Here is a 23,405-nt window from a genome sequence, read left to right as displayed (position 1 = left end):
TTCAACATGACCGTAACGAGCTCGAGAAATAGAGAGGAAAAATAAAAGCAGCATCACAGGGACAAAAGTGGGGACAAAGCAGCTGTGGAAAGATGGGGCAGGATGGCAAAAACCTCTGGCACAGGAGAGAAAAGCAGCTGGGAATTCCTGCAGAGTGCAGAGAAGGGGACAGCCTGTCCCTAGCCTGGGTCACCACGCCAGCCTCAGCCTGTGCTGATCAGGACAGGGCATCCATGGCAGATAAGGACCAAAATCTGCCTGCAAAACACCCAGGCAGAAAAATAAACATGTGCACCCTGGTTATTTAGGGGAGCAGACTAGGAAGGGAGAAGAGGTGTGAGTTCTTAGTAAGAAATAAACTGCTGATCCCATTTTAGGGCAAGGGAAATACTTTTCCCATCTTTCCAGTTATTAATTGTTACGGTCCCAGGTAAACAGGCAAGAACATCGAGTGGGAGCAGACATACAAAGCACCAAATCCCAATTCCAGGGATAACCCTTGGGTTCAGACACCCCTCAGTCCAAGATGAAGCAGGAACCCATCTTCATCAGACACCCACTGCAAGAACTGTGGCACTGAGCAAGGGAAAAGCTGAACATGTTGTGTGTTCTCCTGGTTCAGAAGCATTTCTGACAGATTAAAGGGCAGGAAAAACAACCCCCAGGAACCTGTGGGGAGGATCCTCCTCTGGAACCCTCCCAGAGCCCTCACACCCACCCACCCACCCTCCCCAATATCAGGGATATTGTCAGCCACAAGCTGACAAGGACCCACAATTCAATCACTGCTCCCATTTCTACCAACAGCTCATTTTTCATCTGTTTTTTTTTTTTTTTAATTTCCTTCTCTTGGTTTATTTTACTGACAGCAGGTGCAGAGAGTTGCTTACACCTCACACCCACTAATTGTATATACACAAGTCTAATTTTAAAAGCTTATTTTTATCAAAGCAGTCAGAGACAAAAAAAACCAGCAAGTCATCTCCTTCAGGCAGGATGTGATCCCACTTCAGCACACTCCCACCTTTTCCACCACCAGTCTTTTCCAGTTTTAAACACAGCCCAAAACACCACTTTCCAAACAGAGTTCCTCACAAAGGCAGCCCCACGATTTAAAATATCATCCTTTATTTTTGCTGCAGCTCCTTCTAAGTTGGCTTCTCAGGCATTTCATCTTCCAGGCAAACCCATCCCAGCTTTCACTCTAACACGAAATTCAACTGCTCAAAATTTCTGCTTGACCTCACAAGCTTCCAACATAATTGCTAAATCCCAATGTGCACTAACAAACCCTAAACAGCTCACCAAGACAGCCCAAAATGTAAGCACTGATGCCCACATCTCAGATCTTTCCAAACACCCCTCTGCTTTTCATACCCACACAGCTCCCCTAATACTTGTCCTTTCATTGCAGCTTTACATCACAAATAGCAACTGAAGTTAAAAATGGACTTAGCAGAGATTACACCATAATCAGAATTTTACCCTTCCTAAAATGCCCTGGTGACAGCGAATTGAGGGGTCTGTGAGAATTCAAAATGCTGTGAATATTTCTTTTTGATACAACTTCCCATAACAACAACAGATTCAGTGAAGGGGGGGGGGAAAAGCTCACAATAAGAAATCAAATACAAGCTGAACAAGGAACATGCTCAAAGAAAAATATTAAAACCTGGCTTTGAGATCAAGAGTGAAACAGTGGGCTGTGGTTTTGTAATACACCCAAAAGGAGTATTTGAGAAATGTTTGAGAAATAAAAGCACAGGGAGGTCCAGCAGGAGCCACTCTCAACTGGCTTCAAAAGCAGCAGCGAGCAGTGGAGACCCAAAGCCACGGAAAGCCAGAGGAGGTGGGGCTGGAAAAGCCCTCTCACATCACCAGTGTGACCCCACCAGCACTGCCAGGGCCACCTCTCACCCCTGTCCCCAGTGCCACATCCACATGGTAATTTTTAACGTTTCCAGTGATTCCCCCACTGCCCTGAAGAGCCTGTCCCAATGCCTGACAACCCTTCTGGTGAAAAACTTTTCCTTCACACCCAACCTAAACCTCCCTGGGCACAACTCGAGGCCATTTCCTCTTGCAGCATCACCCACTATTGGGAAAAGTCACTTGTACTCCTGTGAAGAGCCTAAATTTGTCAGAGAAGTTCTATAAATCTGCTTTACAGCCTGTCCCAGAGACACAACCCTCAGAGCAGCACACCAATGCTGCAGACATTATTTCCCAAAAACCCCTGGCCATTCAAGGTGTTAAAGGGAACACTTCGAGGACCCTCAGGGAACACAAGCGAAAAGGGAAGCTTTCCTGGCAATCTGCTTCCTCAGCACCTCCTAAAGAGCAAATACTTGAGTTTTTTCCTTTAATTAACAGAGCCCCTCATTTGTGTGACACTTGAAGCAGTCCCCAAGCTGACAGCTGGAACAGAGAGGTTTTCAAAGGGATTTTTTTCCCTCTAACCCACACAGGCAGTCCCAGGAGGGTGAGGAGAGGGAAGGACTCCAGAGGGGAGAGGGCAGAATGCATAAACACCCCCTTTTATGCTGAGCCTGAAAGGCTCCAAAAGCCCAAGAGAACCCTCTGCAGCAGTGCTTTAAAGGGATCAAAAAAGAGACAAGTGTTGGTTTATAGCTGGGTGTCAGCGTGAAATGCCAAATAAAAATAATCACTCAGTGCTATTACAGCAAAAAGGCAGACAAAGAACTGGAAAGAGGTAATTTTGAAACACATGTCCCAAGTCATCACTGGCTTCTGAACACGAGACAGAGCCTGCCTGTGGGTTTGCAGGCCAAAAGAAACCTTCATCTGCCCCAAAGTGCTGAGGGGGCTCCTGAAAACTGCACCGAGGACTTGAAACCAGCACAGAAAATTTCAGCTGCCTCGGGTTTTGCAGTGCAAGAACCACAAAATGGTTTAAGGTTTATGTGGCTTTTTAAAACTCATGTTGGGATTCTTCCAAAGCCTCCCTGTGTAAATTCTTACATGTGTGATGGGGATTTTCTGGCATTCCAGAAAATGCAGAAGGAAAAGGCATGAGTGGTTGCAGGGAGAGCACCAAGTACATCCTCACAGGACACATTTCTCTGCTCTTCATTTCCACTGCAGCCAGCTGCTCACTGAGAACAGAGCTCACAGATTAGTCTGGGACACATCCTCCCTTTATTCATCAAAGATCAAATTGGGGTGTTCAGTAAATATGGCCTTCCTACGTATCTGAGAAATATGAACTGGATAAAAATAGCGATGGCTTCTGTGAAGAGAGTGGGAGCCTCAGGAACCTGATTGCTCACAGCAGGCAGAACTGCCTGAACCATGTGGAGAAGGGGACAGGAGCCCCAGGGCTGCAGAGGGGACAAACTGCCCATGTTCTGTTCAGCCCAAAACACAAACCCTGACCCCAGCCTGAGGATAGATCTCCCAGCACAACCCCAGCAAGCACAGACAGATCCAGAGGGGTTTGGGCTGGAAGGGCCTTTAAAGCCCATCCCATTCCACCACCCCAGAGTGCCCAAGCCTGGCCTTGAGCACATCCAGCCACGGGGCAGGGTTTTATCCCTTTGGGGTTTTTCCCCAGGTGAAGCAGGTCCACACTCGTGGATGCAGGCCAGGCTCAGACCTGAATGAAAGCACCTGGCAGGTCAGCCCAGTTCATAGATTATGGCTGAACTTTCTGCATCCACATTGTGTAAGGGTCTCTGTGTCCGGCAGAAAATCTCTTAAGAGGATGTGAACAACAGCAGCTGAAACTTTAAAGCACTCTTCCTCAATCCTCCTTGCATAATTACCCTTTGCTGAGGAAGCAGCAGACAGGAATAGTTACTCGAGATAAACTGAAAAACACGGACATGCATCCCTCAAGATGGAACTTCTACACAGAATCAGAATCCTTGAGCTTGGAAAAGGCTTGAAGATCATCAATGCATGCTTTTGTTACAGGCTGGCAACTTATTTTCATGACATGCTTCAAAGGGAAGGCTGAGGGTGACACTCCATTTAATATTTTAATATTAGACATGATCATTGCTGCCACTCAAGTGACACACTGCTCACTGTGGCACTGAAAAAGTTATGTGGTGAAGGCTGAAACAGCATAAAAATACTTTTAGGTCAAATTTGGAAAGAGAGTAAATGATCACAGCTTTCTGAAAAACACATTAAAGGCTTTATTCTGTATCTTTTACTGGGGGAAATTTGATTTCTAGTGTAAGTTCCTTCACAAAGAGAGATGAAACCTCCCCTGACTGCAACAGCTACTTGGGATGGTGGATGGCTTTTATGCTTTTTAAAACACTAAAAATAATTACTCCACATGAAATGAATATATAACTCTTAAATATATCCCAGAGTACATGAGAAAAAAACCCTCCTTTTTTGTCATCCCAGCCTGGGCCACAGTTTGTCTTTTTTTTTTTTTTTTTTGTTTAATTAGACTCACTGGAAAACAAAGCACTGAAATAATCATGACATGACTTTAAATATTCACAGACATGCCAGAGATGTGGAAAAGCCTTTAAGTCATGTTTCACACCTCTGTGGCTTTTTGGAAACAAAAACCCAAACAAGTAACAGAACCCTCCTGCCACTCACTACTCCTGTAAACTCCAGTTCACCTTGGTCTGCAAAGAATTCAGTCTCAAATTCCACCACGCAATTCAGTCTCAAAATACAGCACACATCTCACTTGGCTCCTACAGGCAGAATTCAATTCTAGATGGGGGAAACAAAGCCACAACACTTCCCACAGCTCACTTGTTGTTTCAGCAGGTAAAGCAGTTTTTATTCCAATTGCTCAGAAGGTCCTTAGAAGATCACAAATCCCTAGGATTCCTTATCTCCCATCATTTCTGTGAAAAACACATTTCCTCTCTGGCGAAAATTTAAAAAGGATAATAGGAGATAAGGATTATAGAGTAAAGGTTATTACAGCTAAGAGCACACTGTTATCTTTGGGGATACTCTTTAAATACTTTTTCTTTTGTATCAGCTTGTTGTATATTCAGAGACTCCTTTGCATAGTAAACTTTTCTTTAAACCAGTTCACATGTCCTAAGTAAATCTTCTTTTTGGGTCTTTTTTTAGAGTGTGGGTATCCTTTGGTTATGGTTTTAGTCTTAAAAAATATCTTTAGTCTTGTTCTTATCACCTCCAGTTTTTGGGCTTTGGTCTACACTGCCATCAGACATTGAGTGTTGATAGTTGGCATATTTGTAGCAGGTGTCTTCTTTATATGTTTATTAGATGTTATCTAAGTAGGTATTCATACTTTTATCAGCTATTCCACCACTATGGCTAAGCTTAATTAACAACAGAAATAAAAACTAGATCTTCATAACAAAGCTACTGTAACATCACACATACAGAATCCATTTTAACATTTGCAAAAAGCCAGTATTAAAATATGTATCTATAACAACTTCTTTCTTGTATCATCACAGAAAAGTCCCAGAGTACTGAAATTCCCCCCAGACAGCAGGGTAACACATTGCTGCTTTTCTTACATCTGATTTAAAACGTGTCACTCAGCAGCACAGCTGAGTGTGTGTTAAATATGCAAAGGAAAACTCTCAAGGCCCTTTTTCTTCCTTATAAAAACTTATTCTTTGAGAAAACAAAGGTTTGCAAGTTGCAAACACAAGAGAGACTGAAAAGTTCTGAGCAGAAATCAAAACTGGGGCAGGCAGTGAGAGAGAAGTGCAGGGTGAGGTGCAGGTTCCTCCTCCTGGTGGGGAGGTGGTGATGGGCACAGAGAAATCTCTCACTGGGAGAGCTGAAGGAAACCTGAAACTGCCTTTACACGGCTCAAATTCATTTCCTGGGATGCTGGAGCCCTCAAGGCCTGCAGGAGATGTGGATGCAGGGCAGGTTTCCTGGTAATGGCAGCCATTTAGAGGCAGAGGAGAGCAGAAATAGCAGCCCCTGGCCCTAATCACCACTTGCACATGAAGCAAATATCCATCACCTCACCCATTAGGCACTGATTTTATGATGCCTGTTAAATTTAGCTGTTAGGAAGCCATTCCAAGCCAGTAAACTCAGGTTTTCCTTAACTGATCAAGCAGCTGACACCTTCACATCCGACATGCATCCTCTTCTTTATCCAATTTAACAGCCTGACACATTTATAGTCCCTCAGGAAAGGAGAGAGGGGAGGATCCACAAGGGTCTCCAGCATGAAGGATTTTCTAGGGACTTGTTTGAAGGACCTGAAAGTGCTCAGGACCAGGTTGGAGGGGGCTTGGAGCACCCTGGGATAGTGGAAAGTGTCCCTGCCCATGGCAGGGGTGGAACAGAGTGAGCTTCAAAGGCCATTCCAACCCAAACCTCTCTGTGCTCCTGTGATTCTCTGACAGAGAAGTAAAACACAAATCCCCCCTGCAGATGTTTACTGAGGGTAATTTATGTGGGTTGAATTTCCTTTCATGCTGACTTGATTGGAAACCTTGACCTGATCCCTCACAAGGCAAATCAGAGCTCTTAATTATTCCAGTTTTCCTCCTGTTAATGAAATGCAACAGTGTCATTAGTGAGGCTTGTCAGGCACACTTATGTGCACAGAAATGATTTGACACAGCTTTTGTCATCTACTCCTTGCAGGAAAAACAGTCCTAACGTCACTCCAGCACTGTAAATAAAAATCCTTCAAGACAAAGGGGACAGATGGCAACACTCCCAAGGAATATCACCTAAAATATTCATCCTTCAGGAGGAGAGGAGGGCTAGCCCTGTCAATAGTCAGGAGATTTGAATCTTCCAAGGGAAAAAAAACCCCAAAAACATAACCAAATATCCTCTGTTCATGAAGTGGAGGAAGAGATCTGTCAAGACAGTGATTTTTGCTGAAGATTTGCTGCACTCAGTGCCTCTGCAGCCTCTGTCAGCATTTCTCACTATCAGCATCCACAAGAGGATCCACACACACTTCTGTGCACAGCCTCAATTGCTACCATCAATTATTATTGTCAGCCCTAGCTACAAACCAGCAAAAGCATTCAGGGCAAACTTACACACTGCAGGAGCTCAGTGTCAGTGCAGCTCCACAGGAAAATTCCTTGTCCATCCCTCCCTTCCCCTCTCCTCCCATTTTAACTGCAATCCCAGGCTGTTAAAAATGTCAACTACCAAGCTGAACCAGCTTCCTGTGGCAAGAGTTAATTAGAAACAAATGTTATCAGAGATGCATGAAACTACAAACTACTGCTGAAGAGACAACTACAGCAAGAGACAACAACAGTGAGATGCACTAAAGACTTGAAATCAAAAGGGAACAACTCAAAATGATAGACAAAACAAGGGGGAAAACGCTCTAGTACAGAAACCACCATCTGGCCCTTCCAAACCAGAGCTGCCATGAAGACAATGTATAGTTACCTGCATCCATATCTGCAAAGAAGGGAACAGCCAGTAAGGGAAAGAAGGAACCAGAAATTCAGTGTCTCAGAGTTGGATTTAAAAGTTCATAAGGAGAACAGATAAAGAAAAATAATCAAAAAAGTATTTACTGTAAGATAAACCTCGATAAGGTACTGTGACAATTTTTGATTTCAAGCTATAAACTGGGATTAATGTTAAACACTACAGCGTACAAATTAATTTTCTATGCCATAAAAACATTTTTAAAAAACCACAAATATTTATTAAATTAAACAATAAGTAAGTTACACATTTTTAGGTGAAGATTTTTATTCTCCTAACAGGAAACCCACCACTACAGACAGTAACTGTGGCTTTCAACAGTCCAAGTGAAAGCAGCAGCACTACTGAGAGCAGCCAACTCCTCTCCATCAGGACTAATTCCCACATGGACACTCACTGGGGGCCAAAGTATTTAAAGGATGCAAAGCAAAGTATTTAAAGGATGGAAAATCCACAGTTTTATTGTGCATACTTAGCCCGCTCTGGAGAGTGTTAAAGCAAAAATCCCCATGCATTTTGAATAGATAGCACATGGGATTTTTTTAAAATCATTTCTGCATGATCAAAAATGAGCAGGGATGTGGATTGTGGGGGGAAAGCAGGCTGGGAGCTGTGGATGCACCTACCTTCAGGTGACTCCTCCTGGACATAGGTGCCGGTCAGGTAGCGGTGCACCAGCGCCGACTTCCCGCTCGCCAGGTTCCCCACGATCCCCTGCGTGCAACACGGAAAGAGAGCAACAAAGAACTCAGCTGCAAGCCATCCCTGCAGAAAGTTGTGTCTTCTGGAAAAATCTTCACGTGGAATAACACCCCAAGCAACAGACACAGAGCAAAATGTGCCCAGAGATAAATAAACTTTGATTGTGTTTAGTGTGAGGAAGCCGGTTGCAGTTATTACAGCATTTAGGTAGAAGTTGAGGAGGGTAAGTTTAGGGTTGTAGATAATAATGATTGCTATTCAGCCTAGGTGGGAGATGGAAGAAAAAGCTAGGATTTTTCAATTTGTGTTTGGTTGACTCCTATTCATCCTCCTAGGGCTGCTGAGAAGATAGCCAGGATGGTTAGGAGTGTAGGGTTTAATGAGGGTGAGGTTATGAACAGCAGTGGTTGGGGTGGGGGAGACCTGAGAGATCACCTTGTTCCACCACCCCAGGGCGCTCCAAGCCCTGCCCAACCTGGCCTTGGACACTGCAGGGATGGGCCACCCTGTGCCAGGGCCTCCCCACCCTCCCAGGGAATTATTTCAGCCCAACCCCACAGAGTTTTCTTCCTGGAGGTGCTCAAAGCCCAATGGCTTGAGGAGATTTGGGGTTCGTGCCTTTACAGGGGAGCACGGAGCTGAGGACACCCTGCTCCCTTCTTGGGGGAGGGAGGTGATGGAAGCTTCTCTCCCCCTCTGAAACAAGCCCAGCCTGCTCTGCTCTCTGCTGTTTACTTGACCCTCACCAGAGGTTCAGAACAGAAGGTCCCTGGAGAGAAGAGGAACTCTGCTGATCTGCCTGGGTTGCCAAAGGGCCCGAGGCAGCAGCCACGAGCTGCACATTGTGTGCCCCAACTTCTCACCCCATCCCATCTTGTCAGCCCCAGCTGGCAGGACAGCACCCCCCTGATCAAAGCTGGCTTGGTGGGACCCAGCCAGGTGTGCTGGCACCCCCAATTCCCCCTGCCTGGGGCTGCTCCCACAGCGTGGGCAGCAGGGAGGGAGGGATGCTGGGATGAGTCACAGGGAGAAAATGACATCTGCAGCACGTGTCCCTCACCCCCAGGACATGCAGCAACCTCTCCCATTAATGCCTTTTCCCTCCATTACATGCCCATGGGCTGCAGTACATCTGTCTACTCCCCTCACACCACAGACCCACTGAGAGCTGAGGGTGAGCAAACAGCTTGGCCCTGGCACCTCCTCTCGTCCCCAAAGTGACACAAAGCTTCCCAAGGAGAAGCTCCTTCCTTTTTTCTTTTTTTTTTGCCTACAACAATGTACAAAGTCCCCCACACTCAGGATTCACCACTGAAAAACAGTTATTTTAGTGTGTGAAAGCTGAACTGTGTTTTGCAGGGTCTACACATGTGGCCAAGACAACAATTTTCCAGTAAAACCTTCACTTAAAGTGATTAGCCTTGTGTGGATGGAAATTAATTTCATTTTCTCGTACACCCGTGCCAAAACTGTAACTGGCAGGGAGAACAGAACAGCATCAACCTGGGGGTCCACTCAGAGGCAACATCCCATGGCTGGGATGTCTTGTTCTATCCAGAGACCCTCAAAATTTAAAAGACATCAAAAGATTCAAGAGCACAATTTTATATAATAATTGTTTTTAATATCCCAAAGGTCATACCAGGTCACACCTTTGACAGCACTTCAGGTTCTGTGACACATTGCTGCAAAGCAGGAGCAATAAATTCCACACTGGGAAAAAAAAATCTGACTTCTGATACAGTTTCTCTGTCAGCATTAATATTTGCTTTAAGGCTGATCCCCCACAGCATGACAAAAATGCCAGCCTGTTTTCACAGCAGTCATATTCCTCTCTCCCTGCTTTACACACAAACAATCCCAGTCATCTCCATTTATTTATGGATATGTCTGAAACGCACCAAGTTATGACAAGCATGTTAGGGAACAAAAATACCACCCTAACCCAGCTCAGGGAGGAGAAAATTCAGCTCCAACTCACTGCTCTTTTCAGTTGTGACTTGTGCAACACTGAATCATTTATTTCCATGTGCCAGACGTGCTGTAAAACAAACCCCAGCCACTTTGCCCACACCTCCTAAAGCCTGGTGGGGAAAATCAGAAACTGTACTGATGGCACTTGGCATTTTAAAGCTGTCCAGGAGAGGAGCCTGACTGCACTTGGCAGATCTTTCTGCAAGAAATTTGGTGATTTTATTCAACAATCTCTCATGTTTATCCTGCCTAACACATCCTCATTTAATATTTGAACAAACAGAACCCAGGAACACCAAAGGCAGAGGTCTCACCAAGCTCTTGGCCACAATAAAAGCATCAAAACCCATAAGTAAAACCCAAGTGCTGGATCAGCAGGAGCCAGTTACAGAATCCCAGACTGGTTTGGGCTGGAAGGGACCTCCAAGCCCATCCCATCCCTCCCCCTGCCATGGGCAGGGACACCTCCCACTATCCCAGGCTGCTCCAAGCCCCTCCAAGGTGGCCTTGAATGTCCTTCTGAGCACTGGAAGGAAACCAAGCTAAAGAAAGGAGGCAAAGACTGCTGTTCTTTCCTCAGAGGCACACTGAGGAATAGCTCCTTCCTTTACTGCAGCCCTGGGGGCTCTCTCTGCTCTCCCAGAGCCAGTTTCTGTTCCCTTTAAAAAAATAAAAAAGGGTACAACACAGCCACTCTAGAAATAAGTCAAAGATAAATAACAACAATAATCCAATTAAGGAGCTCCCAGCCTGCACAGGAGGACAACCTCTCCCTTTACCATGGCCCTGGTGTTCCTCAGCCCCTGGAGCAGCCAGGATGAGGCCGAAGCGAGGGAATGGCAGGGGGCACTCACAGCCCCAAGCCTTCCCCAAGGGCAGATGTGCAGGAAAGGCAGAGCAGATTTCAGCTGGGCTTCCTGATTTACCCTTCCTCTTGGAGCACAAGCTCACAGGCACAGCTGCTGCTGCTGCTGGCTGCCATCACTTGCAGGGCTATAATCAAATTATTATTTTTGTAACAGCAGCAGTTGTGCTGTTCCCCTTGGGCAGCTCCCGTGGCACGCTGACCACTGCAAATCCATTCTCTGCAGCAGCCACACAGCTGAAATCTGGAATTTCCCAGCCCTCTCAGACAGGTCAGGGGCAGGACACCCAAGGGAACTCTCACATGGTGCAGCCAGGCTGGCACAAGAGGAAAATGTACCCTGAGACCATCAGCTGGTGCTCAGCAATGGTTTGTGCCCTGAATCCCAGCATGGAGTGCCTGCAGCTCTGCTCTCACCTGCAATTCCCAGTTTCCTGGGGGGTGCTGTGAATTAGCAGGGCTCAGAGGAGGGGAAGGGATGGGCAAGGAAACCCAGGAGAAGCCAGCTACTACTGAATTCCTAGTTTTTCACTGTATTTTGGGCCTTCCAAATGACACCATCTCTTTAACAAAACCTGGAGACCCTTCCTGAATTAGGGAATCACATCCACTGACTGCCAGGTTTTTCCTGCACTCACCTTTCAAAGCAGCCACACAAGTGCAGCTGTGAGGATGCTGCTGCCATTAAAATGCCTTTAATAAAAGTGCATTTACCCTGCTAAGTGTGGCCTTGCAGATTCTCTCACCTCCACAAAACACTACTGTCAACTCAGATTTTGGGAAAAGCTTTAAATTCTTTAAAGAGAGGGAGAACAGACATTTGCTCCTTGAAATCATGGAAACTTATAATGGGGAGATGAAATGAGCTTTACATGTCAGCTGCTAACTTCCACTGCCCTCCTAAGACTTCCCTGCTGAGAGGATCCCCCCTGAAAGCTGGTTCATGGAGCAGAACAAATTCCAGCAGCAATAAAACACTGAGAGACCTCTCAAGTATGAGTAAAATGAATATTGAATATAGATAAAGAGAGGCTCAGCCCTGGAAGTGTTCAGGGTCAGGCTGGAGGGGGCTTGGAGCAGCCTGGGACAGTGGGAGGTGTCCCTGGAATGGGACAAGCTTTGAGGTCCCTCCCAATCCCAACCCTTCTGAGTCTATAATAGATATTTACAGGAAAAATCCTTTACTTATGAAACTGATTTTTACGTTTTGCCCCAGCAGCAGCTGCAGTGAAGCCTGGGAGGTCCCCAGCGCTGTGTGACATTGCCAGCATGTCTCAGGCAGGAGCAAACACAAACTCACCACTTTCAGCTCGGGCACAGAGCGGCTCAGGGTCCATTCCTGGCTGTTCACAAAGGCATCTGTGGAAGAGGAGAACATTCCCAACATCAGGAAAATGACATTTCATGCTCTGCTGCACACAATTTCATTCCACAGCTTCAGGAATGTGAGACCAAAGGTCTGATTCCTGAGATGGTGACAGTCCAACGTGACAAAAACCAGGGAAATTGTATAAAAATCCCAAAAATTCCCATTCTGCACGGATCTGCTGCCAGCAGCAGGTGCTCCCACATCATCCCAGAGCTCAAACTCACTCCAGTTAGAGCAAAGGCTCTCCCAGTGTGTACACTGTCACAGACATCATTTATGGAAAATCCTTTCCTTAGGATTTTTCCTCCTGAGAAGCTAAGAGGCCTCAGGAACAAAATGTAAACAATGGTTATCTGCTGCTGTGGAATGCAACAGGTGCATCTGTGATTGGCCTCATGTGCTTGTTTCTAATTAATGGCCAGTCACAGCCCAGCTGGCTTGGAGAGTCCAAGACAGCTGCCTTTGTTACCATTCCTTCTTAGCTTAACCAGCCTTCTGAGATGAAACCTTTTCTTCTATTCTTTTAGTATAGTTCTAATGTAATATATCTAATAAAATAATAAATGAAGCCCTCTGAAACATGGAGTCAGATCCTCATCTCTTCCCTCATCCAAGAACCCCTGTGACCACCAGCACAGTCCCTGGTCAAACCATGTCCCATGCACAGGAAAAGCCCTGGCTTTGTCACAGTCATGTCCCCACTGCAGCTGCAGTCCCTTCTCCCCCCAGGTAAATCAGGAAATCTGCTGGCTCTGAAACCTGTTATTTCCTGCTGCACATCACATTTCATGTCAGCAGCTGCAGCAGCCACAGTCAGTGGGAACAGCCCTGCTCAGGCAGGGGAAAATCGCTTTTTATTCCTCAAACACACCATTTTTTCAGGAGTATGATCTAGGCAGAAATAAACCACAGAGCCATTTACTACAAAATTAATTAAAAACTACTTGTGGCAGGGGTTGATGCCTTGAAGAAAGGCAGGTTTATCACAGAAATTGAGCTCTTTGGGCTACACCTGGCTCCTGCCTCACTCACAGTTCCACACCAAAGAACAGAAATAAGGCTCCATTTTTCTGTATTTAAAAACATTTATCATTTAGTTCCTTCCATAAAGGCCTGGTCAGCTGTAAGCAAACAGAGAGTGATGTTTGTGTTACAAACCCTGTGTGGGTGCTGATTTAAGCCCTGCACAACCTGTGCTGCACAGGATGCTCCTGCAGAGCAGATCAGCTCCAAGCCCACAGAAACGGAGCAGCACTGAGGTTCCTGGGGCTCCAATCAGCCCCTGAGCCCACAGGAGACAAGAGCTGCAAGGTTAAAACCACCCTGGGTTTAAACAACCCTCTCACCCTCTCAGGGTCCTGCCAGCCACTGCTTCCCCTCCAATGCACCCATTGGAGCAGGACCAGGCTGCTCCATTTGATTCTTTCCATCTGGAGAGTAAAGAAATTGGAGGCAATTTCCTACTCCACACATGACCCTCACTGACTCTAGAAACCATCCAAGCTCTCCCAGCACCCACCTAAAAACAATCACAAAGCAAACTTGTGTTTTCCACTCTGTCTCCATTAAATATATTGCTTTTGCCTCAACAGCCCAAAAAGATCTCTTAGCCAGGAATGAGGAATCCTCCTCCAGTTTTACCTAACACACCCCATTGTATTCCAGCTGTGAATAAACCCTGTATGAGAACACAGGGAGAATAATCAGTATTTTGGTGCAGGTATGAGCTGCCTCCCACACACTCAGGGGCAGGGGAAGGAAAAGCAAAGCCCAGAGTGAAATTGGGTTTAACCTTTGGCATTGCAGGTGCAAGAGAAGACCCTGTGCTCATGCAGCTCCTGTTCCATGGCCTGAACTCCCACTGGATCAAAAATGGGAATGGGAAAGGGAAAAGGGAAGGGAAAAGGGAAAGGAAAAGGAAAAGGGAAAAGGGAAAAGGGAAAAGGGAAAGGGAAAGGGAAAGGGAAAGGGAAAGGGAAAGGGAAAGGGAAAGGGAAAGGGAAAGGGAAAGGGAAAGGGAAAGGAAAAGGAAAAGGAAAAGGAAAAGGAAAAGGAAAAGGAAAAGGAAAAGGAAAAGGAAAAGGAAAAGGAAAAGGAAAAGGAAAAGGAAAGGAAAAGGAAAAGGAAAGGAAAAGAAAAGGGAAAGGGAAAGGAAAGGAAAAGGAAAGGAAAAGGAAAAGGAACCTTTCTGTAGCACACCCAGAACTTGAGATGGGGCCAGAAGCAGCAGGGGTTTCCATTTGGGAAATGGGAATGATTGAGGCATTTCCATTCCACAGCTGGTCTGGGATGTTCTCCTGCCTTCCTGGGGGAGGAATGTTTGCCCAGACAGGGAGCAATGGGATGGGAGCTTTAGAGTGGGTACTGGGGGAAAAATATCCTTGCCCTAACAGGAAACCATCAGCTCCCATGGTTTGCTGTGGGTTTGGGAAGCAGCAGCCAGGGCTGAAGGGGATGAGGAGGTTCCAGCTCAGCTCCAGACTCTCAGGAGTCAAGGAAAACCATCAGCCTCTTATCCCTGACTTGTGGAGGTTTAGGTGTGTGAAACAAACTGGGACAGCTCCCCATCAAATGTCAACAAGCTTCCATGCAAGAGAACCACTGGATTTTATCACCATGGAAGATTAAAGAATGGTGAGTGAGCAAATCACTGCTGCTGACTTGGAGATCTGCAAAAATGAAACCTGCCAAGCCAAAGGGGAGCTGCACAAGGGGAACAAGAACATCACAAGTCCTGTCACTTTTCTCTATAATAAAAACCTTTTAAAATATTGTTTTGGAACACCTGTGCTTTCCAAAAGGACAAACCAGGGAGGCAATGAAAGCTGAAATCCCAAAAAGCACAGAGGCCAAAAGACAAAGCACAAGGTGGGCAGCTGCAGAGAGGAAGGATGACCCAGCCCAAGGTCTTGAATTTATTCCTCCTACTTGGTTCTTCCTTCATCAAAATGCACCAAAATCCCACACCAGGACCTTCCAAAACTGCATCAGATCTCAAGGACCCTCAATGTGGGCAGTATGTGCATTTTAGTCCCAATTATCAATATAAGAAATAAAATAAAATTCACTTGACAAGGCGCTAGAGTTCTTGACAAAGCCACCTTCCCCTTTTTTACTAAAGCCTTTAGTTCCTGCCCCCACACAGGTTTTGAGCATCCAAAATACTTGAGAATGGTTGAAATTCCATTTTATTGCCAAAATATGCCTGTTAAAGAAACAAATAAAACCAACCAAACAAAAAAGCCCAAAAAACCCCAAACAAACAAATTAAAAAACCCAAACACCTTGACCTCAACCCAACTAATTTTAACTAAAATCTCCCACTTCTATTATCCCCAATTTGCAGTTAATTTACATAAGGTCTCCCAGTGCCCTTTAAAAAAAAATAAAACCAACTTGTTTCTGTTAGGAGATCCATGAGATTGCTCTACACTGGCATGTTTAGAAGGAATTACCACAGCCAAACACAGAATGTGGCATAAAACAGCACCTGGTCTATTCTGCAGTGTGAGGTTGGTGTGCCACCATTGGGATGGACATGGAAGCAGCCTCTGCCCAATTCTTTGTAGGAATATCTCAGGAAAAACTGATTTATTCCTAGAAGTCAAGGTGAAAAGGTCAAACACTCACAGATAGGACATGACAAAGGTTTGGGGATTATTTTCCTAAATAAAACTAAGTTATAGCTACAACATGAACCACTGGATCCATCAAACTGGAGCAAGCAGAGCCCACAAAAACCCTCTGAAGCTGAAGCTGCCACCCCCCATCAGCACAAGTTGATTAAACTCATTGGAAGAGATTTGCATAATAAACAGAACCACATGGATGAAGCTGATGAGCTGGGGTCTTGTTTGCATTACTGCCCAGCCCTGGAATTCCAGTGAACTCAACCTCCACACATGCAAGAAATGGCTTTTGTCAATAATTAATCACACTTGCATCTGCTGCTCCTTTCATTTCTGCACCACTGATCAAAAGCTGCAAATATTCATGGTGTCACTTGTGTCTTCTTAAAACGTGCACCAAGACCATTGAAGCTGCATTTCCTTCACAAAGTTGACTTTGCCACAACAGAAGTCTTCTTTTTTATTTCCCCTCAATTCTTCTGGTTTGATTTCTACCCCTACAGCAAAGCACAAACTCCCAAGAGGATCCTCATCTATTTTAAAACCTCAGTTTGGTGACTCAGCCCCACCCAGAGGAACCTTCTTAATTCCAGTACTGAGATGTTGGTTCCACCACATGAATCCCAGACCCCCATAAGGGGTTTGTAGTTTGGATTTGGTGTTTTGGGGTCCCTGTGTGGGGTTTTGGGTCAGTTTAGGGGTTTGGGTTTGCTGTTTTGGGGTCACTTTGGGGGTTTTAGGGTCACTGTGTAGTTTGGGGTTGGAAGCAACCTTAAAGCCCATCCATTGCACCATGGGCAGGGACACCTCCAATATCCCAGGAGCCCTGTCCAACCTGGCCCTGGACACTCCCAGGGATGGGGCAGCACCTCCTGGGGGGAATCCTGGGGCTTGGTGGCCATCTGGCCCAGGTCCATGCACCCCACGGCACAGGAGAGCAGCTGACCCCAAGGCCTGACTGTTCCAGTATTCCATATTTAAAATTTGCTTAGAATTTCCCCACAGAAAAATCTACTTCTTCAAATGCAGGAATGACCACTAAAACCCAAATAAATATCAGCAAAACAATGCAAATGAGAGAGCACGGGGTCAAGGGCAATCCCAGCACCCGTGGGTCAGAAGAGGGGAGGGAAGGCATGAAAACCAGAAATGTTTCCCAGCAGTGACCCCAGCAAGGGCCTGGCTGTCCTGAGTCTGGCTCACCCCATCCCTGAGTTTTCACACTGGAAACCTCCTCCTAAATTAATTCCATTTACTCTCATGGAGTCATGGCAGGGAAGCGAATTAATCAGCAGCAGCAAGGCAGCTGAGGGGAGCTGTGAGGAAAAGGTTCTGAAAGCTGGGGCCAGTCAGATTTACAGCACCCCCTCCACCCTCTGGGACCATCCCTGAGGATAATCCCCAGCAGCCAGAGCAGTTTGGCTGTTGTTTACTATTACTATTTTTTATTTTTTTTTAGTAGAGCCTGGGCAGCCCCAACATTAACCAGCCCTGGGCAGTGCCAGCACACCCTGCCCACCACCAGCCTTGTTCCACTGACCTTGTTCTGCCCTTTTTCCACCCAAATCTCTCACCCTTGACAAGCAAGAAGCTGAGAGGCTCAGAGCTTTCTCTTCCTCTGATCCAGATGGAAACCCAGTGGCAAAAGGAGTGGTGAGGGCTTTCCTCACCACTGGGCAGATACCTCTGCAGGATGAAAGGATTTAAATCTTTCATTATTCTTGGAAAGTTTCTCAGCAAAATCTTCCCTCAGGCAATCCCAACGTCACTTTGCTGTCCCTCTAAATGAGGAAAAGCTGTAAATAAATAAAATACGGAAAAGCCAAGGGGTTTCTCTGGAAACTCTCAGCTAAAGATGCTTCTTGCTAAGAACAAGAGCCCTCAAAAACAGGGGGATGAATTAAAAGCACCAACAGCCACATCATGTGCTGCTCTCCCCCTTCAATAATTCCTGCATTACAAGCAATATTTAGAGTTTCTTCTGCTTTGAAATCAAAACCTGAGAGTGAACTGGTACAGAAAATATTCCTACAAGCTGCCACTTGCCCACAAGGATGAAGAGCAGGCCACACATGGCTCTCTTGGAGCTGTATCAAAGCAGCACTTTCAGGATGTATTTCCCAAAGCTCCTGTGCTGATTTTCTGAGCAAAGAGGGAAATGTGCAGCTTTTGGGTTGAGACCTGTGATCCTCCTAAAACATGCATTTTTCACATTATCACACATTAATCTCACAGCACATCCTCTCCAAGCCAGCCCCCAGCACTTTGGGTCAAAGCATTGAGTCAGTTCCAGCAGAAAACTGCACAAAACCATCCTGACATGTTGATTTCTCAGCTTTGCATAAAATATTATTTGGAAGATCGTGTCATGTTTCAAAAGGTTCTTTTTCTGTGTTTTATGGGGCTCTGAGCACCCTTTATGGGTGGGAGGTGTTCCTGCTCGTGGCAGGGGTTGGAACTGGTTGGGCTTTAAGGTCCCTTCCAACACAAATCACCCTGGAATTCTATGAATTTTTATACCTGTTGTGTTTGGGTTTTTCAAATCAGTTTTTCATATGAGTCCTCTCTGCTTATTCACTCTGTTCCATTACACCAAACAATAACCACAAAGCAGGAACAAATAAAACCTTTAGAAAACCCAGCAGGATGATTTAAGGTTTTACTTCCTCCCTGCTCAGTGTGACAGAATCATGGATTCTATGGAATTACTGCTGCAAGCACCCAGCTCCAAGCAGTCCCTTTTTTCCTTCCTGAGCTGCAGATGTGTCATTGATAATTCTCAGGCAGTTTGGGCAGAGAGCAGCATTGCAGCTCAATCTCCATTTACATGTCACCAACAGCAGCAATGCCCACATGCAGAGCAAACCACCAAAGTGAATTCAATCCCAGCCCTAAAACCAGAGGGATTTCAGGAGCTGGCAGCTCAGGGCTCCTCCCATCCCTGTCAGGATGGATAAAACCCCTCCAGCCCCAGCAGAAATGTTGGATATTGGGCAGATTTATCTCTGGCCATGCCCAATTCCTAATTCCAACCAGGAGAAGGAGGCTGAGCTCTGAGCAGTTCCGGCACCGGGAATCGCAGCCCGCGCTCATCAGAGCCTCCCTTATCTGTGACATCTGAAAAGCCTCTCCCAGTAACTGAGAAGTGTATTAAAGAGATATTTAGGTCAAAGCTGTAATCTCTCCCCAGCAGCATCTGGCAGCTGCAGCACTGTTATCCTTTGTGCTGCCATGGAAACAAAAGGAGGACCAGGGATGCACAGAGCTGCACGAGCTCCCCCCAGCTCAGCCTTTCCCAAAATGTGCTTTGGGTTTGGGGGCTGGGGAACACTTGGGCTCCCTGCACCGTGTTTGGGGTTTGGCTTCCATTTTCTAATTGTTCCAATCAAAAGGTTTTTGCTGCTGTGAATATTCCCCCTCTCTCACTCCTCACAGCTTTCAGCTGGGGGCAGAGGTGTCACCTCCTTAAGGATAACCCCTTGTAGGATGCTTCCTGCAAAAGAAATGATGAATAATGGACCAAGTATATTCCCAAACCCAATCTCATGCACAAACTTTTACATCCAACACCACCAAATTGTTTGTTTTGCCCTTAAATACAAAGCAGCTCCAAGCCTGACTGCTCATCCTAAGCCTCCCCACCCCACAAAACAAATCCCAAAACCAAACCGAGCAGATATTTTGGCTGCAGGCTTTCTACAAGGAAAAATAAATTACATACTAAACAAGGACAACTTCCCATTGCCTGTATTTTCCCAGTGGGTTGGGCTCTGGAGCTGGCACACACACTGAGTGTAAGAGAAATTCAAACCCCCCAGATGAAAGCAGAGCTTTCTGCTGGGGGAGCAGCGCAGAGCAGGGGATGTTGCGGGTGAGGAGTGTCAGGAACATCATTCCAACCAAATGCACATTTCCCAGCACATCCCTCACAGAAATGGCACTGGAAGCTGGGCCAGCCCCTTTTCCAGCAGGCAGTGACAACCCCACCAAGAGGCTGAAAGGAACATAAAGAGCAGACAAAGAGAAAATGAAAGCAGCCCTGTGGCACAACTGCTCCCTGCTCCAATAAAACTGGGAAGGGAGATGATGGAAATGATCATCTCTGCAGTGCAGTGCAGTGCAGGAACATCTCTTATTTCAGGCAATAAACAAGATTTCCTAAAGGCCAAATCCCCACAGAAATTCAGCTAAACACAAAACTACAGCAGTAGCGGAAAGCAGGAAGAAAAGGAAGGCACTGGAGAGGAGAGGGAATGGTTGGTAAATGCTTCATTTTGTTGTGTCTGCCCAAAATCAGGGCAGGGTGAGAGGTGAGATCAGTTCTCTCCCATCTCCTGCCCCAGGGGAAGGGCAGTGCCAGCACAGGAAAGAGGATCCCACAGGGACTCAGTGAAAATCCAGAGATAAAGTTTTCACTTTGAGACAGGCAGGAGGGAAAATCCACAACTAAATCCATGTCTCAGCAAGGATGTCCAAAGCACCCAAAATGAGAGAGACCCTTCAAAATCCACAGCCTGGGCTGCCTCTCCTGACTACACACACAAACCAGGAATCTGCCTTTCCTATTCCAATCTGAATGTTAATGAGGAACCTCCCTGAGAAGCATCAAAGATGAAAAGGGACAGCTTCTGCAGTTGGCACAAGAAAAATCGACATGAAAGGAGAAATTAAAAGAGATGAAGTGGGGGGAAAAGAGCATTTTGAAAGAATATAGGAACAGATTTATCTGGCAAGAAGAAAGTCACAATAGAGATTTAAAAAAAGCAAAAGAGAGGGCAGGCTGCAAAGACTTTTAGCAGTTCAGATAGGTAAGAATGGCTGCAACTCAAAAAACAAGGAAATAAAAAAGGCAAGGGGAACTTGGTGACTATTTGATAGAGAAGAAAATGGAATCATGGAATGCCCTGAGCTGGAAGGGACCCACAAGGACCATCCAGTCCAAGCCCTGGCCCTGCACAGAATCCCAACAACCCTACCCAGAGAGCATTGTCCAAACCCTCCTGGAGCTCTTGGGGCTGTGCCCATTCCCTGGGGAGCCTGATCAGTGCCCAGCTCCCTCTGGGGGAAGAACCTTTTGCTAAAATCCAGCCTAAACACCCCCTGGCACAGCTCCAGAAGCAATAGTGAGTAAAAGCCAGCACACAGTAAGGCAGCCTGGCCAGGATTCCCACCCCTGGCATTCCCAGAGGAGTTTGTTCTGGGGTAGCACCTGAGCATCACCAACATTTCAGCAGCAGAACATGAAGCAGATGGCAGTGAGTGAGCAAAACCACAGCAACCTTGGGGGGAAAAGGTCTAGGAGGAAGGGGAGAACGGGAGTATCAAGGCAGGCTTAATGGCACACGAGTACAAACACCTGAGAGTGTTTAACACCAAATCCCAGACTAAAAATTGGCAGGGGCCTGGAGTGCCAGGACTAGGGGGAATGGCTTCAAACAAAAGGAGGGCAGGGATAAATGGGATATTGGGCAGGAATTGTTCCTGTGAGGGTGGGCAGGCCCTGGCACAGGTGCCCAGAGCAGCTGTGGCTGCCCCTGGATCACTGGCAGTGCCCCAGACCAGGCTGGGCAGGGCTTGGAGCAGCCTGGGACAGTGGGAGGTGTCCCTGCCATGGCAGGGGTGGGATGGGATGATCTCTGAGCTCCCTTCCAGCCCAGTCCAGGCTGGGATTGTGTGAACAAGCAGCTCAGCCTCTCTCCACAGCCACAGCCCCTGAAGTGTTTCACTCACAGCTGCACATCTCTGCTGAGGGCACTGCCAAGGTCTGCAGGCACTCACAGCTCCATTGTCTTTGGGACTAGAACAAAAGGGAAAACTACTGGGCTGGGCTTTAATCTGCCTCTTCCCAGTTTCACAATGTGCTTCTTAATCCTCAAGTAAGCAGGGATGAACAAGAGTGACTCCATCTTTGGCTCCCCCTCCTCTCTCATGCAGATCCCCCCTGGCTGCCCCCTCCTCAGGGGGGTGGCTCTTGCCTGGAGCAAGTTCACCTCCTCTTCCTCATCCCCACACTGACCCACCTCCACCTCCTCTTCCTCATCCCCACACTGCCCCAACTCCACCTCCTCTTCCTCATCCCCACACTGCCCCAACTCCACCTCCTCTTCCTCATCCCCACACTGACCCACCTCCACCTCCACCTCCTCATCCCACACTGACCCAACTCCACCTCCTCATCCCACACTGCCCCAACTCCACCTCCTCCTTCTCATCCCACACTGACCCAACTCCACCTCCTCATCCCACACTGACCCAACTCCACCTCCTCTTCCTCATCCCCACACTGCCCCAACTCCACCTCCCTTTTTCTCTCCCCACACTGCCCCACAGCAAGCTCAAACCACCAGAACACCCAGCACCAACCAGCACCAGGTTCTTCTGTAGCTCTGCGCAGCCAGCTCCTGCTTTGTGCTTTCATCACAACCTTAACCTGAAAAGGCTGCAGCAGATTTCTCCAGGATTTGCTGCTGGGTCTTTTCAACATGAAAAAAAAAATCAATTATTTATTCCTAGACATGATTTCCTACTTTTAAAACTTCTATGCACAAGAGGACCCTGCCTCTTACCTGCTGGTAGCTCAGCTCAAGGCTTCAACAAGAGCCATCAAAATGAACAATTTCCTTTGTCCCCCCTACAGAACCCAAGTAAATGTGAGCTGGGATTTCCCCATAGAAGCCAAGGCTGCCCTAGCCCAGTGCCTCATTTATCCATCCCCTACAGACCCCACTCTCAGTCCCAGCTCAGGGGCTGCACTCTGAGCGTGACCAATGCACACAGAGGCAAACTCTGCCCTTGGCACAGCCAGGATAGAGTCAGTGTGCTTCAGTGGGAGTGATCCTACACCCAGCTGAACCTACACAAACTCCTAAAACCCAGCTGAAACTACAGAAACTCCTACAACAACTCCTACAGCAACTCCTATAACCCAGGTGAACCTGCAGAAACTCCTACAGGCCCAATGAACCTCCAAAAACTCCTACAAACCCAAACCCAGCTCAACCTACAGCAACTCCTACAACCCAGGTTGAACCTACACCAACTCCTCTAACCAGGTGAACCCACACAAACTCCTACAGCCCAGCTTGAACCTACAACTCCTACAACCCAAACCCAGCAAGAACTCCTACAAAAACCCCTGTAACTCAGCTGAACCTACACAAACTCCTACAACCCAGGCTGAACCTACAACAACTCCTATAACCCAGGTGAACCCACAAAACTCCTACAGCCCAACTGAACCTACACAAACTCCTACAACCCAAACCCAGCTGAACTTACACAAACCCCTACAACCCAACTGAACCTACAACTCCTACAGCCCAACTCAACCTCCAAAAAACTCTTATAACCCAACTGAACCTACAAAAACTCCTACAACGACCTCCCACAACCCAGCTGAACCTACAACAACTCCTATAACCCAGGTGAACCCACAAAACTCCTACAACCAGCT

General features: G+C 46.7%; 1 protein-coding gene across 10 annotated transcripts in view; it reads right to left on the bottom strand.

The window, feature by feature from the left end:
- The window catches only part of AGAP1 (ArfGAP with GTPase domain, ankyrin repeat and PH domain 1), a 329,181-nt gene that overhangs the window by 214,843 nt on the left and 90,933 nt on the right, over positions 1–23,405 (bottom strand). For 7 of the 10 annotated variants that reach the window (XM_063162741.1, XM_063162745.1, XM_063162739.1 and 4 more), the window contains exons 2-4: positions 12,255–12,313; positions 8,040–8,127; positions 7,369–7,380 (exon numbers count right to left, since the gene is read on the bottom strand). In XM_063162741.1, the coding sequence (XP_063018811.1) occupies positions 7,369–7,380; positions 8,040–8,127; positions 12,255–12,313 (159 nt within the window). The remainder of the gene's footprint in view (positions 1–7,368; positions 7,381–8,039; positions 8,128–12,254; positions 12,314–23,405) is intronic. The other 3 variants (XM_063162742.1, XM_063162746.1, XM_063162743.1) reach the window with 1 other exon arrangement.

The sequence above is a fragment of the Melospiza melodia genome, chromosome 8, assembly GCF_035770615.1.
Source record: "Melospiza melodia melodia isolate bMelMel2 chromosome 8, bMelMel2.pri, whole genome shotgun sequence".
NCBI classification, from domain to species: domain Eukaryota; kingdom Metazoa; phylum Chordata; class Aves; order Passeriformes; family Passerellidae; genus Melospiza; species Melospiza melodia.
The sequence above is the reverse complement of the archived record's forward strand: the minus strand, read 5'-3'. Positions and strand labels throughout refer to the sequence as shown.